At 46.2% G+C, this 13,563-nt stretch overlaps 1 protein-coding gene across 1 annotated transcript in view; it reads right to left on the bottom strand.

The window, feature by feature from the left end:
* Positions 1–13,563, bottom strand: part of LOC147893819 (putative cytosolic oligopeptidase A) — a 164,868-nt gene that overhangs the window by 36,876 nt on the left and 114,429 nt on the right. Inside the window, exon 5 of the mRNA XM_087385768.1 lies at positions 94–237. Coding sequence (XP_087241894.1) covers positions 94–237 — 144 coding nt within the window. The remainder of the gene's footprint in view (positions 1–93; positions 238–13,563) is intronic.

The following is a 13,563-nucleotide window of genomic DNA, read 5'->3' on the forward strand; positions in this document are numbered from 1 at the left end:
AAGCCAGATAACTCATAGTTATGAGTGAATGCAAGGTTAGCATCCATATCAAAAACATCATCATGCCGCAAAAATACATGCCCTAATTGATACCTTTCCTACTGCTGCTTGAGCGGCAACACCAAGAGCCGTTGCTGGCAATCCCATGATGTCATCCTTATTAGTTATCAGCTTTTCAAACTTTTTAGTTGAATCCAATACATGCTCACTGAACTTTGTTGACAGCTTTTCGAGTTCCTGCAAACATCAAAATGCACGTCTGGGTGTCATTGCAAGCTTGACTCCTATTGAGATTCTCAGTACCAATTGCAGAAGTTTCTAGCCATCCTTGGGCTTCTAACTGATGTTGTGATGTTCACTTAGAAGTTTGATGCCCCAATAATTTCCATGCTCTTTAAGTGTGTCAAGTATACAGTCTCATACAGATAGGAAGGCAAAATTCTGAACCAATGTGTGACTGGAGGATTGCTACTAATCACAGCCCCTGCTTCTCATGGCATGATTTTCCACATTGCCCATTGCAAAGGCTAGATCCATTGCATAACATTCCGAACAAAAAAACGAAACCTCTTTGGCACATTCAAAAAGGCACAGCCAAGTTTGATAGCACCTCCACCCTCACCATCTGTCCTGGAAACACAATCATCTGCGGCAACGCATCCCCTCCCAAACTAGAAGAAAGACCTAAAGTGAGAGACTACATGGGAACACTTGTCCCTTTCCCGGAATATGGGAGGTGAGGCTCTAGGGCATGTACCAAGGAGCAAACAGTACACTGTATTAGGAAGTCAATCCTTGAGACAGGAAGGTAAAGAATGTGGATTAGGTCAGATGAAGTATTTCAGTAAGGTTGGGTGTAGATTGCTTAGGTGTTTTGGAAAGGTTGGGTGTGGATTGATTAAATAGACCCTACAAGAGTTTGACTTCGACAGTGTATCACCTCCCAAACTAGAAGCAAGACCTAAAGCGGTGGGAACACTGGTCCCTCTCCGCATATATGTGAGATGAGGCTCTAAGGCATGTACCTAGATGCAAACAGTGGAAGGAAACTGTGGGCTGTACTGGGATGTTGATCTTTAAGACAATAGGAGGTAAAAATTGTGGATTAGGTTGGATGAGGTATCTTCATAAGGTTGGGTGTGGGTTGATTAGATATTTTGGTGATATTGGGAGTCGATTGATTAGATACACCCTACAAGAGTAAGATTTCCAAATGAGGGTGTCTTGAATGGGTCAAGGTGAGCTTTCTAAGACTTTTGAAAGAGTTACTGCCATAAAAGATGCTTAAGAGTCCTTGCTCCTGGTGTACTTAGCATTCATACTTTTTTTTCCCCAAAGAAAAGAACTTTTTATTAATGCTTGAAAAGAAACCAACCACACAAATCAGCAATCCATGTGGCACTGATTGTGGAATAAAACAAAAGGAAAAGACATAGCTGTCAAACACCCTGTTTCTAGAGAAGGCTAGTTCTCTTTCTGTTACATCAGCCATAATCCTGGAACCGTGCGATGGGATTATGGTGAGGAGGGAAACAAGAGGGCTGGACAATGCTTGCTAATGTGGATCAAAAGGGAAGGGTCTAGGGGGTATTCCTAGAGCTAGGCACTAACTAAAGATGCAATTGGGAAGGCCCTTTAGAGGGAATTAATATAAGGTCCATTCAGGACACGTCACACACCAAGGAGAATCCACATGGCAACCATTTGGCACGGAAGAGAGCTCTAGAGGGAACTCCAAGGTGGAAGGAAAGAGAAACAAGGTAAGTAAGCAAACCCCCAACGTAGAAGGTGGGAGATTGAAGAAAATAAATTAGAAAGTCTACCTCAAGGTACCTGAATCTTCAAGATCTCTAAAGAAACGTACATGTCCAAAGTTGTCTCCTAGGTATTGTGGACCATTCATAATACTGAAGAGAATTGGACATCATGCTTACAAATTAGCCTTACCAAGTACATCCAATTTTTCATGTAAGTAGGCTAAAAAGAAAATTAGGAGATGATGATGAGCTCATGGGAACTGAATTCCTAGTTGAACTCAATGAGCTTACTACTTTACCACATGAACCAAAAAGAATTTTAGATAGAAAAGAAACAAGGTGAACGACGTTCAAGTGGCCTGCCGTGCAACCAGCAAAAGAGGGGGGAGAGAGTGAGAGCGCGAATGAGAGAGAGATGACTTGGATTCACACCAAGGAGAAGAGAAGGGGGGGGGGGGGGAGAGAGAGAGAGAGAGAGAGAGCTTGCCTTGAAATAGAAAGAGAGAGAAAGAGAGAAGAAAAGGTGGAAATCACATGCCACCTATTTTCCCCCACAAGCCAGAAACAAGATAGCTTCTCCAAAAAGTGTTGCCTTCACTTAGGCCTACCTGTGGCAGGCCAAAAGGAACAAGACATACAATATATTAAGGATGTATGGTTAAGCAGAAATATAGACCTAAAGAGAGTACAACATGGAAAAGGGTAAGCAATCTCCAGAGGAGGTTTCCCAATTTCATTTTATTTTAAACCAAAAAAGAAGCTTTCTATTAACGCTTGGAACAATGAACATACAAGTCAGCTATCCTGAAGGCGCTGACCATTAAAAAAACCCAAAGACTTGCAGATAGAAAACCAGCCTGCTTCTCGAGAACCCAACTCACCGCCTAGACTATCTTGAGGACAAGGACTAACTAGGGTGGGGAGGTTGGGGGCTGGCGGCGGGGGAGGGGGGGGCGTGACTATACATCAACGAATCCCTCGCAGTGCAAAAATGTAGCAGACGCCTGCAAGCCATGCCTTGCAAAAATGCTCCCACCTTTCGACGGTCGCGAAAGAATCCGACGTGCTCCCAAGTGGCGCACGGAGTATAGATGATGTCCTGCCAAATAGCAACCAGAGTGGCCGTAGGTGAAACACGATGCTCTCTCATCATAAGGCTACAACGCGCGACCCATATGTTCCATGTGTAACGCTAGCCATTGTCTCCCATACACCATCCTCAAGAGTTGGAAGAGGACGTTGTCAAGCTAGAGGGGTCGCCTCATACAGATCAATCCGATGAATGCTCTGTCTATGATCCTGTAAGATGGAGAGACCTCGACAATGTGGAAGGCATGATCCCCCTTTGTTAAGCAGGCCGCCATGCCCCAAGTGAAATCCCAGTGAATACTCTTCATTTGGGCCACAATCCGAAAGGGATCCTAGCCAAATAATCTAGGCGCTCGGGCAACTCCCAAGACAATGTGGGATCGTCTCTAAGACAACGTCCATGCACTTATGGCAACGCCCGTCCACCCGCATCTTGCTCTAGCCAAGGCCTACGGGTAGACCTCCATGAGCGGTCACCCAGAAGTACTCTGAGATCTTGCATGGCCAAAGGCTGGACCAGAGTCTCATCCAGAAACAAGAACGGACCTCTTGGGATACCTGCTGCTCAGTCCGATGTCATGTCTCTCGAAGTAGTCCACGTCGATGTCTCCATCTGTAGTAGCCGTCCAATCCATGTCGTGTAGGAGAAAAAGAGTATCTCCTCCACCCCTCTATATGCGACCTACCCTGGACGATCAAAATCACTCTCTTGAGTCCCACCGGATCTCCCGAAGGGGGTGGCCCTCCCAAAGCCAAAGTCGCCACAAAGGGGTGTTGAGATCCGAAATGCGAGAGGATCGAAAAACCATGCCTTGCCTAAACGGTCCACCACCCTGATCAGCTACCAGTGGAGTGAGTCTAGGCTCCCATCCATCTCTGGGTGTCTCTCTAAAAATGGCTAGAGAAGTCCCTTAGACCCTACTTTGAAGAAACTAGCTTGATCAGTGCCTCGCCTCATCATAACCCATAGCGAAACCCCCGTCCTGGAAAATTGACCCAGCAATCTGCCATCTATCCAAGTTTGCAGTACTGCCCTACACATCCACCACCCTGATCAGCTACCAGTGGAGTGAGTCTAGGCTCCCATCCATCTCTGGGTGTCTCTCTAAAAATGGCTAGAGAAGTCCCTTAGGCCCTACTTTGAAGAAACTGGCTTGATCAGTGCCTCGCCTCATCATAACCCGTAACGAAACCCCAATCCTGGAAAATTGACCTAGCAATCTGCCATCTATCCAAGTTTGCAGTGCTGCCCTACACATCCCTTGTATGGTTGCGTCTATCCCTCTCATCCGATGTGCTCTTCCTCGGAGAAGAGAGAGAGCCCTCTATCGCATGTGGGAGCCTAGTCCATGCCCCAAGGAGCTCGCTGGACCGTTGTCCCATTGAGCCCAGCCTATATGTGTTAGCTGCCCGAGAATGCATCCATCCTGATCTGGAGCCTCCAAGTGCCAAATGAGGGGCTGACACTCGAACTCCTCTCGACAACAAGGTGGGGCCCGTATAAGTCCTCTAGTCTCCGCGACACCTTGAAAAGGATCTGCATCAGTGGGGATTTCTTCCTTACGAGGGGGGCCTCCAAGAAGAGCATCGATGAGACTACTGCCACTAACCACCTGTACGTGCGGTGTTCCTGAGCTTGCCCAAGAGGGCATCTCATGCCTCTTCGAGGTTGCGGCATGTTACTGTCTACAATGCAACCCCGGGCCCTGTTGCTCCTCGTGCCATACGTGTCACCAATTGGTATTTCTCCCAAGAAATAAAGAGGCTTTATCATATTGACTATGGTCAAAGAAAGTTAACTTTGGTTAACTAAAATAAGTTTTGTTGTTTCTAATTTTGCTTTGCATTGGTAAAAGAGAACTGTGGGGACGCCCAAAAGAGACTAGGATTAGTCCAAGAGCTAGGAATGCGTGCATTTCGCTAACCATCAATGGGTTAAAGTGTTGGTGTTTTGTAGGACTTGAAAAAGTGCAAAAACGCTCGGAAATGATGGAGCACGCGCAAAAAAGCAAGTCCCATCAGGCCAAAAAGAACCAAGGAGATAGCACCATTAACAAAAACCCCACGGGGTTTTGGCCCCACGGTGGGCAAAAAGCAAGAAAGTCTATTGCTGTAAAAAGTAGCTATTACAAGCGGGTCTAGCTTTTCACTAGCCCAAGTCTATAAAAGAAGGGCCTCATAGCTCCCATATCATTTTCAAGAGTTGTACTCAGCCTAATGTTCTCTTATGAGCCAGTTGTACAAAATTTATTCTATTGCAATAAAGACCTTCTAGGGAATCCAACCCTTATTTCTAGGCCCTAGTGTGTGTGTTCTCTGCTCATTTTCCCCCTCTCTCAGTTTATTTTTCTTCCCACAAGAAATCTGTTTCAGCTCTCCGTCAACTTTTATCTATGAAATTAGAAATGTATCTTGGTCATAATCTGCGGTGAATCAAGGATCCAGGCTGCGTTTCTACCAAGAATGATTCATTTTTAGATTTTCAGGACTATCACCAATTCGTTTTAGGGTTCAAGGCTGATTACAAGTTCGCTTAGGGTTTCAAGTCTGCTTATTAGTTCATTTTAGGGTTTTTGATCCGGTTTCAGCGGTATCAGAGCATGGGCTCTCCACTTCCTTTTGGTGGAGACGATCTAAGAAGGTTGGAGGACCAGCAAGTCGATGATAGAAGACCTATTAATCGATGATAGTGGGCCTATTAATTTATGATAGTAGCTAATTTAGTGACAAGAGTGGGCCTAAAGAAAGCTGCTATAGAATTTACTTTCTAAAGTATGGACAGCTTCATCTTAAAGAAGGATATCATGTCATGTGCGGCCAAGGCGGAACTACGAAGAGTTATTTGTATCATGACTTTATATCTTGGCAGAGAGGCAGCTTTAGCTCCTACGTTGAATCTCTATGTAGCATGCACATTCCAAATCTTGGGCAATTTGATCTTTATGAGCTGCGCTTATGCTTATGAAGATGCGCCTATATTTTTTTTTTTCCATGAAAAAGACTTCTATTAAGTAAGAACAAAAACCCGCGAGAGCAAGCTCAAAGCGGAATACATCATGAAATCATGAGGATAAATTAAAAAAACCCCTCACAGTGAGGTGGAAAGAAGCCAAGGCTGAGGCTGAAAGTGCCATCTCAACCCTGTAGTAGATTCAGAGAAGAAAGGAGAATCCTTCCATTCCCTGAAGAAAGAAGCCCTCCTAGCTGAGGCTGCACGGGAGTCCCCCTGCATACCCGTCCATACGGCCATCAGATTGTGTACGATGTCTGTCCAGATACTAGCCAATGTGTGCGAGGGATGAACCTGAGTACCCTCCATAGTCTCTGTGCATTTGGCTCTCTAGATATGCCAGGCTGCTATGCTCGCTAGAATCTCCCAAGAAGTATCCACAGAGGCATGTACAGCTGTAAAAGGACGGTGTGGTACCACATCCAACGAACAGAACTCAACCCGATGACGTCGAACCGAAATGGCCCGAGAGGAGTCAACTCCCTCATAGAAAACCTGAGGTCCTGTAAGAGAAAGCCAAGCCACCGAGCCCCAAGTCATAAAAAGTGGGGAATGGGCAAAGTGACTGAAGATCCTAGCTATCCCCATCCAAATCAATCTCGCCTGTTTGCAATCCCATAAGCAATGCTGAATAGACTCCGAAGCAGAAAGGCAACGAGGGCAAGTAGGGTCGGCTCCGAATCTGGACCTCCAAAAAGGTTCACTGCAATCCCTCCATGGATAGAAAGCCAAAAGAAGATAGTGATCTTTCTATTCCTGTGGGATTTCCAGAGCCTCCTCCAGAAGTACCTCTGCTGATCCGCAGTAATACCAAAAGTCTCCCAATGAGGAACTCTGGAGGGTCTCCAACCTCTACTACTGAGCTGAAATCTCCTGGCATTACTGACCGTGTAACGAAAGAAGGGGAAGCTCTTCTCTCGATGTCCCGCGTCAATCCACTCCCACTCTCCGGGGTCCCACTGTAAATACTGTTGGGGTAAAGGCACATTGCCAACCCTTCATTAAAAGATAGGACACCTATGACTGTCTTAAGACAGTCATAGGGTAAACCTAATCCTAATAAAACACAACTGAGTTTGTGGTGTGGCTCATCATTCTTCACACCCGCACTTGAGTGTCACTCTCTCTCACTCTCACTCTCTTGCTCTTCTTCCTCCTACACTCCCCCCTTCAACTGGTATCAGAGCCTACCTAGCTTCCCCTTGCCTACCTAGCCTCCTCTCCCTAGCCTACCCTTTCCGTACGTACGTACGGACAGATCCGTACGGCCGTACGTACGTACGGACAGATCCGTCGTTCGTACAACCGTACGGACGGACCTCAACAGATCTGCGCAGGGCAGCGAACGGTACGGCGGCGCATTCCGCTTGCAGGCGACAGCACGGGCGCTGGCTAGAGTGTATCGCGGGCGCGAGCTGCAGGGTGAAGGCGCGGGCTGCAGGGCGACAGCGCGGGCGCGGGCGTCGTCGGGTTGCGGCTGTACAGCAGCTGCTGTACGCAGCAGTGCGAAGCTGCATCAGGCAGCTGCATAGTTGCTCGGCGCAGCTACTCCACGACAGCCGTACGGACTGTCCGTACAGTCGTCCGTACGGCCGTACGGACTGTCCGTACGGCCGTACGGACTGTCCGTACGGCCGTACGGACTCCTTCACCCATCAGGGCATTCGTTTTTTTTTCTGCAAGGACTCGACAGATTTCAAGGACTCGACAGATTTCTTTTGGGGAAGCGTGCCTACTCTGCAGTTACAGAAAAGTACAGCAGGCACACATTTTTTTTTGGAAGAGGAATAGTGCTGAAGCACTCTGCTTTGTGCATGTACACGCAGTACATGAAGCATTCCTGATGCATTCCTGAAGCATTTCAGCTGTATACTGTGCATTTGTTGAGGTACAGCAGATACTCTCGTGTCACTCACGCTTGAGGTGACTTGTGCCACAGTGGTGGTGTTTGCGCAGTTACTTGTCTTTCAGGAAGGTCAGATGCTTGTTTTGCAGAAGCTTCTATGCATTTACTGAGTGCAATTCTCAGTTTTGGGTGACCATTTCAAAGGGCTTTTGCCTGGATGTGTTTGCAGTATATGCCTTGAGGCAGTGTGTAGCCGGGGAGCACACATTTGCTTTGTTTCCGCAGTGCATTTGGTGACATTTGTTGCAGGTCACATTCTTTGTACGCACTTTGAAAATCTCAATTGAGCCACGCTTGGTCAAGGCGCATCGAGTTTACTCGGTCCCTAACTGCCCATCGTTGACAGTGCTCAAAAGATTTTCTTCTTGGTGTTTGTACTTTGTGATTTGTGTTGTTACTGAGTACACAGGGGCAGTTTATGCATTGCACATTGTCAGGTACAAGTGTCAGAGAGATTTTCATATTGCATGCTACCTCAGTGTTGAGGTGTTCTCCACTTGATTCAGGTGTCAGATCAAGGGGCTTTTGCCCAGACTTTGTTTGATAGCACTTGGGTTACCGACAGAGATCTTCAGATGCATTTTCTCCCCTTGGTATAAGGGTGATTGCTTGGGATTTATCCCATTTACTGTTGCAGGTTTTGTGACAGGCTGAAGGGTCATTTACTGTTTTTTTGGCTGTTTGTCAAGTGGTTTCTGCAATTTAACTCAGTGCAATACCTCATCTGAGGTGGGAGAAGTGATCAGTACAGTCAGTAGTGTTGGTGGTTTTGTCAGATGATTATGCACTGTTAAGCACTTGTTGAGCATCTGCAGTAGTCTGAAATTACTGTTTTTATGCCTCTTTGAGCTCAGAACAGTGTGTCAGAAGGTACAGTACTTGCAGGGTCATTTACTGTGTTGCTGCAGATTTTACTGACAGTAAAAACAGCACCATTGAGAGTGCTTCTGGCTCTTGAATAGAGCAGGTTTTTTCTGAGAAATCAGAATTTTTATTCAGTCTTTTCTACTTCAGGGAGTAAGGTACTTTCCTCATCTGATATGGCATCAGGGGGAAGTGATTCTTCAATTCTGAACATAAAGAAACTGGAAGGAGCACACAACTATGCATTATGGGCAGAACAGTGCTTGAATGTACTTCTGTTAAAGAAGATTGCTAAGCCCATAAGGGTGAAGGGTGTCAAGCCATCGGACATGTCAGCTGATGACTGGGAAGAGCTTGATTTGTCTGCGAGGGAAGCTATCATGCTCACTATTTCAGACACTCTTGTGTTCAATGTACAGGCTGAAAAGACCTCTTATGGTCTATGGCAAAGACTAGAAGAATTGTATGCCCAAAAGAGCTCAGCCAGTAAGGTTTATTGGCTGAAAAAGCTGGTCGATCTTCGCATGAAGGAAGGTACAGCTATGACCTCACACTTGAGTGAGTTCAATGCCATCTTTACACAGCTGATTGCACAGGGGTTGAACCTTGATGAGGAGTTCAAGGCTACTTTCTTGCTGTGTACCCTCCCCGAGAGTTGGGACACTTTCAAGACCACCCTGTCAAACTCGAATGCCACTCTTATTTATGCTGATGTAGAGAGCTCTCTCCTTATGGAGGAGATGAGCAGGAAGAATAATGCGGGCAGCAAGTCTTCAAATGCTTTGCAGGTACAGGACAGAGGCAAGACTCAGCAGAAGGGGAGATCTGCTAGTAAGTCCAAATCCCGCAGTCAGTCCCGTGGCAAAAAGGACATTGAATGCTTTTATTGTGGCAAGAAGGGACATGTGAAGTCTAAGTGCTTCAAGTTCATACGGGATCAGAAAGCCAAGAAGGCTGAAACAAAGGATGCAGGAAATGCAAGCAAAGGCAAAGGCAAGGCCAAGGCAGATGACTTGGATGCAGTGAATGTTGCAGCAGAGGACAGTGACAGTGACATACATGATGTTTTATGCTCTTCTGCTGTAATAGCACATGCTTTGGTTATTGATGGCCATGACATGCACACCTGGCTCTTGGATTCAGGTGCCTCTTTTCATGTTACTCCTCATAGGGAGTGGTTTACTTCCTACACAGGTACTCATGGAGTTGTTCATCTTGGGAACAACTATGCATGTCAGATTGCAGGGATTGGCAGTATACAGATAGTATTTCCTGATGGACAGTCATTTATGCTTGATGGTGTTCGCCATGTGCCGCAAATCAAGAAAAATCTGATTAGCACTCGCTTATTGGATGACAGTGGTTACCACACCACATTTGGGGATTCCAAATGGGTGATTACTGATGGCCAGACTGTAGTGGCTGAGGGTTTTAAGAGTGATACCTTGTACCCTCTTTATGTTTCCAGTGTGGGTAATCATGTTGTTGCCATAACCGAGCTGCCAAAGGTTTCATTGTGGCATAGCCGGTTGGGACACATGTCTGTTAAAGGAATGCAAGAACTGTCACGTTTGGGTTATCTGCCGCCTCTCTCTTTTTCAGATTTGCCTACTTGTGATCATTGTATATTTGGCAAGCACTCTGTCACTCCTCATAAGAGGAGAACTCCCCAGAATAGAGCACCACTTGATCTAGTGCACACTGATTTGTGTGAAATGCCACAGTTATCACTAGGGGGTAGCAAAATATTTTATTACTTTCATTGATGATGCCACACGTAAGGTGTGGGTCTATTTCTTGAAGCATAAGGGAGATGCCTTAGATGCTTTCAAGAAGTTTGTCGCTCAGGTTGAGAATCGGACAGGTCGTAGGCTGAAATGCCTCAGATCCGATAATGGGGGTGAGTATGTGTCACATGCTTTTGTGCAGTTTTGCCAAGCTAAGGGCATCAAACAGGAACTCACAGCCCCTCATAATGCATCTCAAAATGGTGCAAGTGAGCGGATGAATCGAACTATTCAGGAGAAGGTTCGATGTATGTTGTCTTATGCTGCATTACCCCATGGCTTTTGGGCAGAAGCCGTGCCAACAGCAGTTCACATTATTAACAGGTCACCAAATAAGGCTTTGGAGTTGAAAGTGCCAGAGGAGGTGTGGTCTGGCAAGCCACCCTCATATAAGCACTTACGTGTATTTGGCTGCGAGTGCTTTGCTCATGTACGCAAAGATCTACGCACCAAACTGGATCCAAAGTCTATCAGATGCATCTTTATGGGTTATGGTGACGAAGGTGAAATGGGGTACAGGTTATGGGATCCCGTTAAACGGAAGATTATACGCAGCAATGATGTCATCTTTAAAGAAGATAGTGTACACAAGGAACCCGTGCAACCTGTGGAATACAGGAGGGTTATTTATGATGATGTTGGACAGCAAAGAATGCCCATTTATATGCAGCAGCAGGCTGCTGCAGATCACCCTGTTCAAGAGGGTATACAGGCTAGAAATCAGCCAGATAATTTTGCCAATGATGCACCACTGGATGTGCCAACAGATGGGGCTGTAGAACAGCCAGATATGGTGGTACAGCCACCCGTCATGCATGAAGAACAGCCTAATCCGGAACATTTTGTGAGGAGGAGCACCCGTGCACAACGGCCTCCTGCCAGGTTTGTTCCAGGAGCCAATAATGTGGCTGATTTTATCATGCTGACAGATTGTGGTGAGCCTTCCAGCTTCAAGGAAGCTATGGGAAGAACAGAGAAAAAGAAGTCGGAGAAAGCCATGCAGTCAGAAATGGACTCCCTACTTCAGAATGATACATGGGACTTGGTGCAGTTACCTGCAGGCAGAAAGGTTTTGCCATGCAAGTGGGTTTACAAAGTCAAAGTGGATTCAAATGCTTTACCTAGGTATAAGGCCAGATTGGTTGCCAAGGGATTTAAGCAGGAAAAGGGCATTGACTTTGATGAGATCTTTTCCCCTATAGTCAAGATGACTACTTTGAGAGCAGTGTTAGCTCATGTTGCTCATGACGACATGGATTTATGTCAGATGGATGTGAAGACAGCCTTTCTTCACGGAGATCTTCATGATGAGATCTATATGAGTCAGCCAGAGGGATATGCTGTTAAAGGGAAAGAGCAGCTTGTGTGTAAGCTCAAGAGGAGCTTGTATGGACTCAAGCAGGCACCAAGGGAATGGTACAAGAAGTTTGATGCCTTCATGCAGTCCCAAGGGTATCATCGGTGTGAGACCGATCATTGCTTGTACACCAAAACGGGCAAAGAATGGCAGTTTGATGCTACTCATTCTATATGTGGATGACATGCTTATTACCAGTAAATCTCAGCATGAGATTAGTGCTTTGAAGAAACAACTGCATAAGTCTTTTGACATGAAAGACTTGGGTGATGCAAATCATATTCTTGGCATGCGTATTACTCGTGACAGGTCCAAGGGACTTTTGTTTCTGTCACAGAAAGAGTATATTGACAAAGTACTGCAGAGGTTTAAAATGGAGGGGAGGAAGTCTATTAGTACCCCGTTGCCTCCACATTTAAAACTCAGCAGTAAGGACAGCCCCAGATCAGATGATGACAAGGCTGAAATGGCCAAGGTTCCGTATGCATCTGCAGTTGAATCTTTGATGTATGCCATGGTTGCCACTCGTCCGGATATTGCTTTTGCGGTGGGAGTCATCAGCAGGTATATGGCAAATCCAGGCAAGTGGCATTGGGAAGCAGTGAAAGGTGTCTTGAGGTATCTCAAAGGTACCAAAGACTTGTGCATATGCTATGGTAGGCAGGATGCATTGGTGCATGGTTTTACAGATTCAGATTATGCAGGGAATGCAGATAACCGGAAGTCTACTACCGGTTATATTTTCACATTTGCAGGAGGTGCTATATCATGGGTGTCTCCGTTGCAGAAATGCGTTGCACTGTCAACCACAGAAGCTGAATATGTTGCAGCCACTGAGGCCTGCAAGGAAGCAATATGGCTTACTCGGCTGGTGGGAGATTTGGGCATTACAGGAGATATGCCAGTTTTGCATTGTGATAGTCAGAGTGCTATCATGTTGGCAAAGAATCCGGTCTTTCATCAAAAGACCAAGCACATAGAAGTGAAATATCATTTCATCAGGGAGGTACTGGAAGACAAGCGACTTGAGCTTGTGAAAGTGCATACTGATGATAATCCTGCAGATTTGCTCACTAAGAGCTTGCCTACAGAGCGGTTTGCACATTGCCGCCACATCATGGGATTAGGATGAGACCATTGGTCTTGTATACAGTAACTGTATATTGCTGTAATTTTTATTCTTTTCTCCCCTTTAGGCACATTGGCCTTTAGGTGGGAGGTTGTTGGGGTAAAGGCACTTTGCCAACCCTTCATTAAAAGATAGGACACCTATGACTGTCTTAAGACAGTCATAGGGTAAACCTAATCCTAATAAAACACAACTGAGTTTGTGGTGTGGCTCATCATTCTTCACACCCGCACTTGAGTGTCACTCTCTCTCACTCTCACTCTCTTGCTCTTCTTCCTCCTACACTCCCCCCTTCAAATACCTGATGGGAACTCCTCGAGCCAGAGCCTCCAAGACCCGGTGGAGAGTAGCTGGGGGTCAGGGTCTAAGAACCACTCTGAATCTGATCCCTGCATCAAAAGACCTACAACCCTGATAGGCTGAAAAGCAGACTCAAGCAAGATGTCCTCTGTGGACCTGAGCAATCTGCCACCATCCTGGACACTAAAAACCAAAGCATCCTCCTGTGCATCTCGGAAAGCTAAGACCTGAAGCGGAACCCCGCCTCTCGAGAAAGTACCTGCCCAAGTGGAGGAAGTGAGTGGCATATCATCTGTGTCTATCCAAGCCTCTGGAAGGGCTGCCTCAATCTGCAAGATCCTCCCTGCAATCCCTCTGAGATGTC

This window comes from Dipteris shenzhenensis, chromosome 15, assembly GCF_047967505.1.
Source record: "Dipteris shenzhenensis isolate YYH24624 ecotype China chromosome 15, Dip_SZ_1.0, whole genome shotgun sequence".
Lineage (NCBI taxonomy): Eukaryota > Viridiplantae > Streptophyta > Polypodiopsida > Gleicheniales > Dipteridaceae > Dipteris > Dipteris shenzhenensis.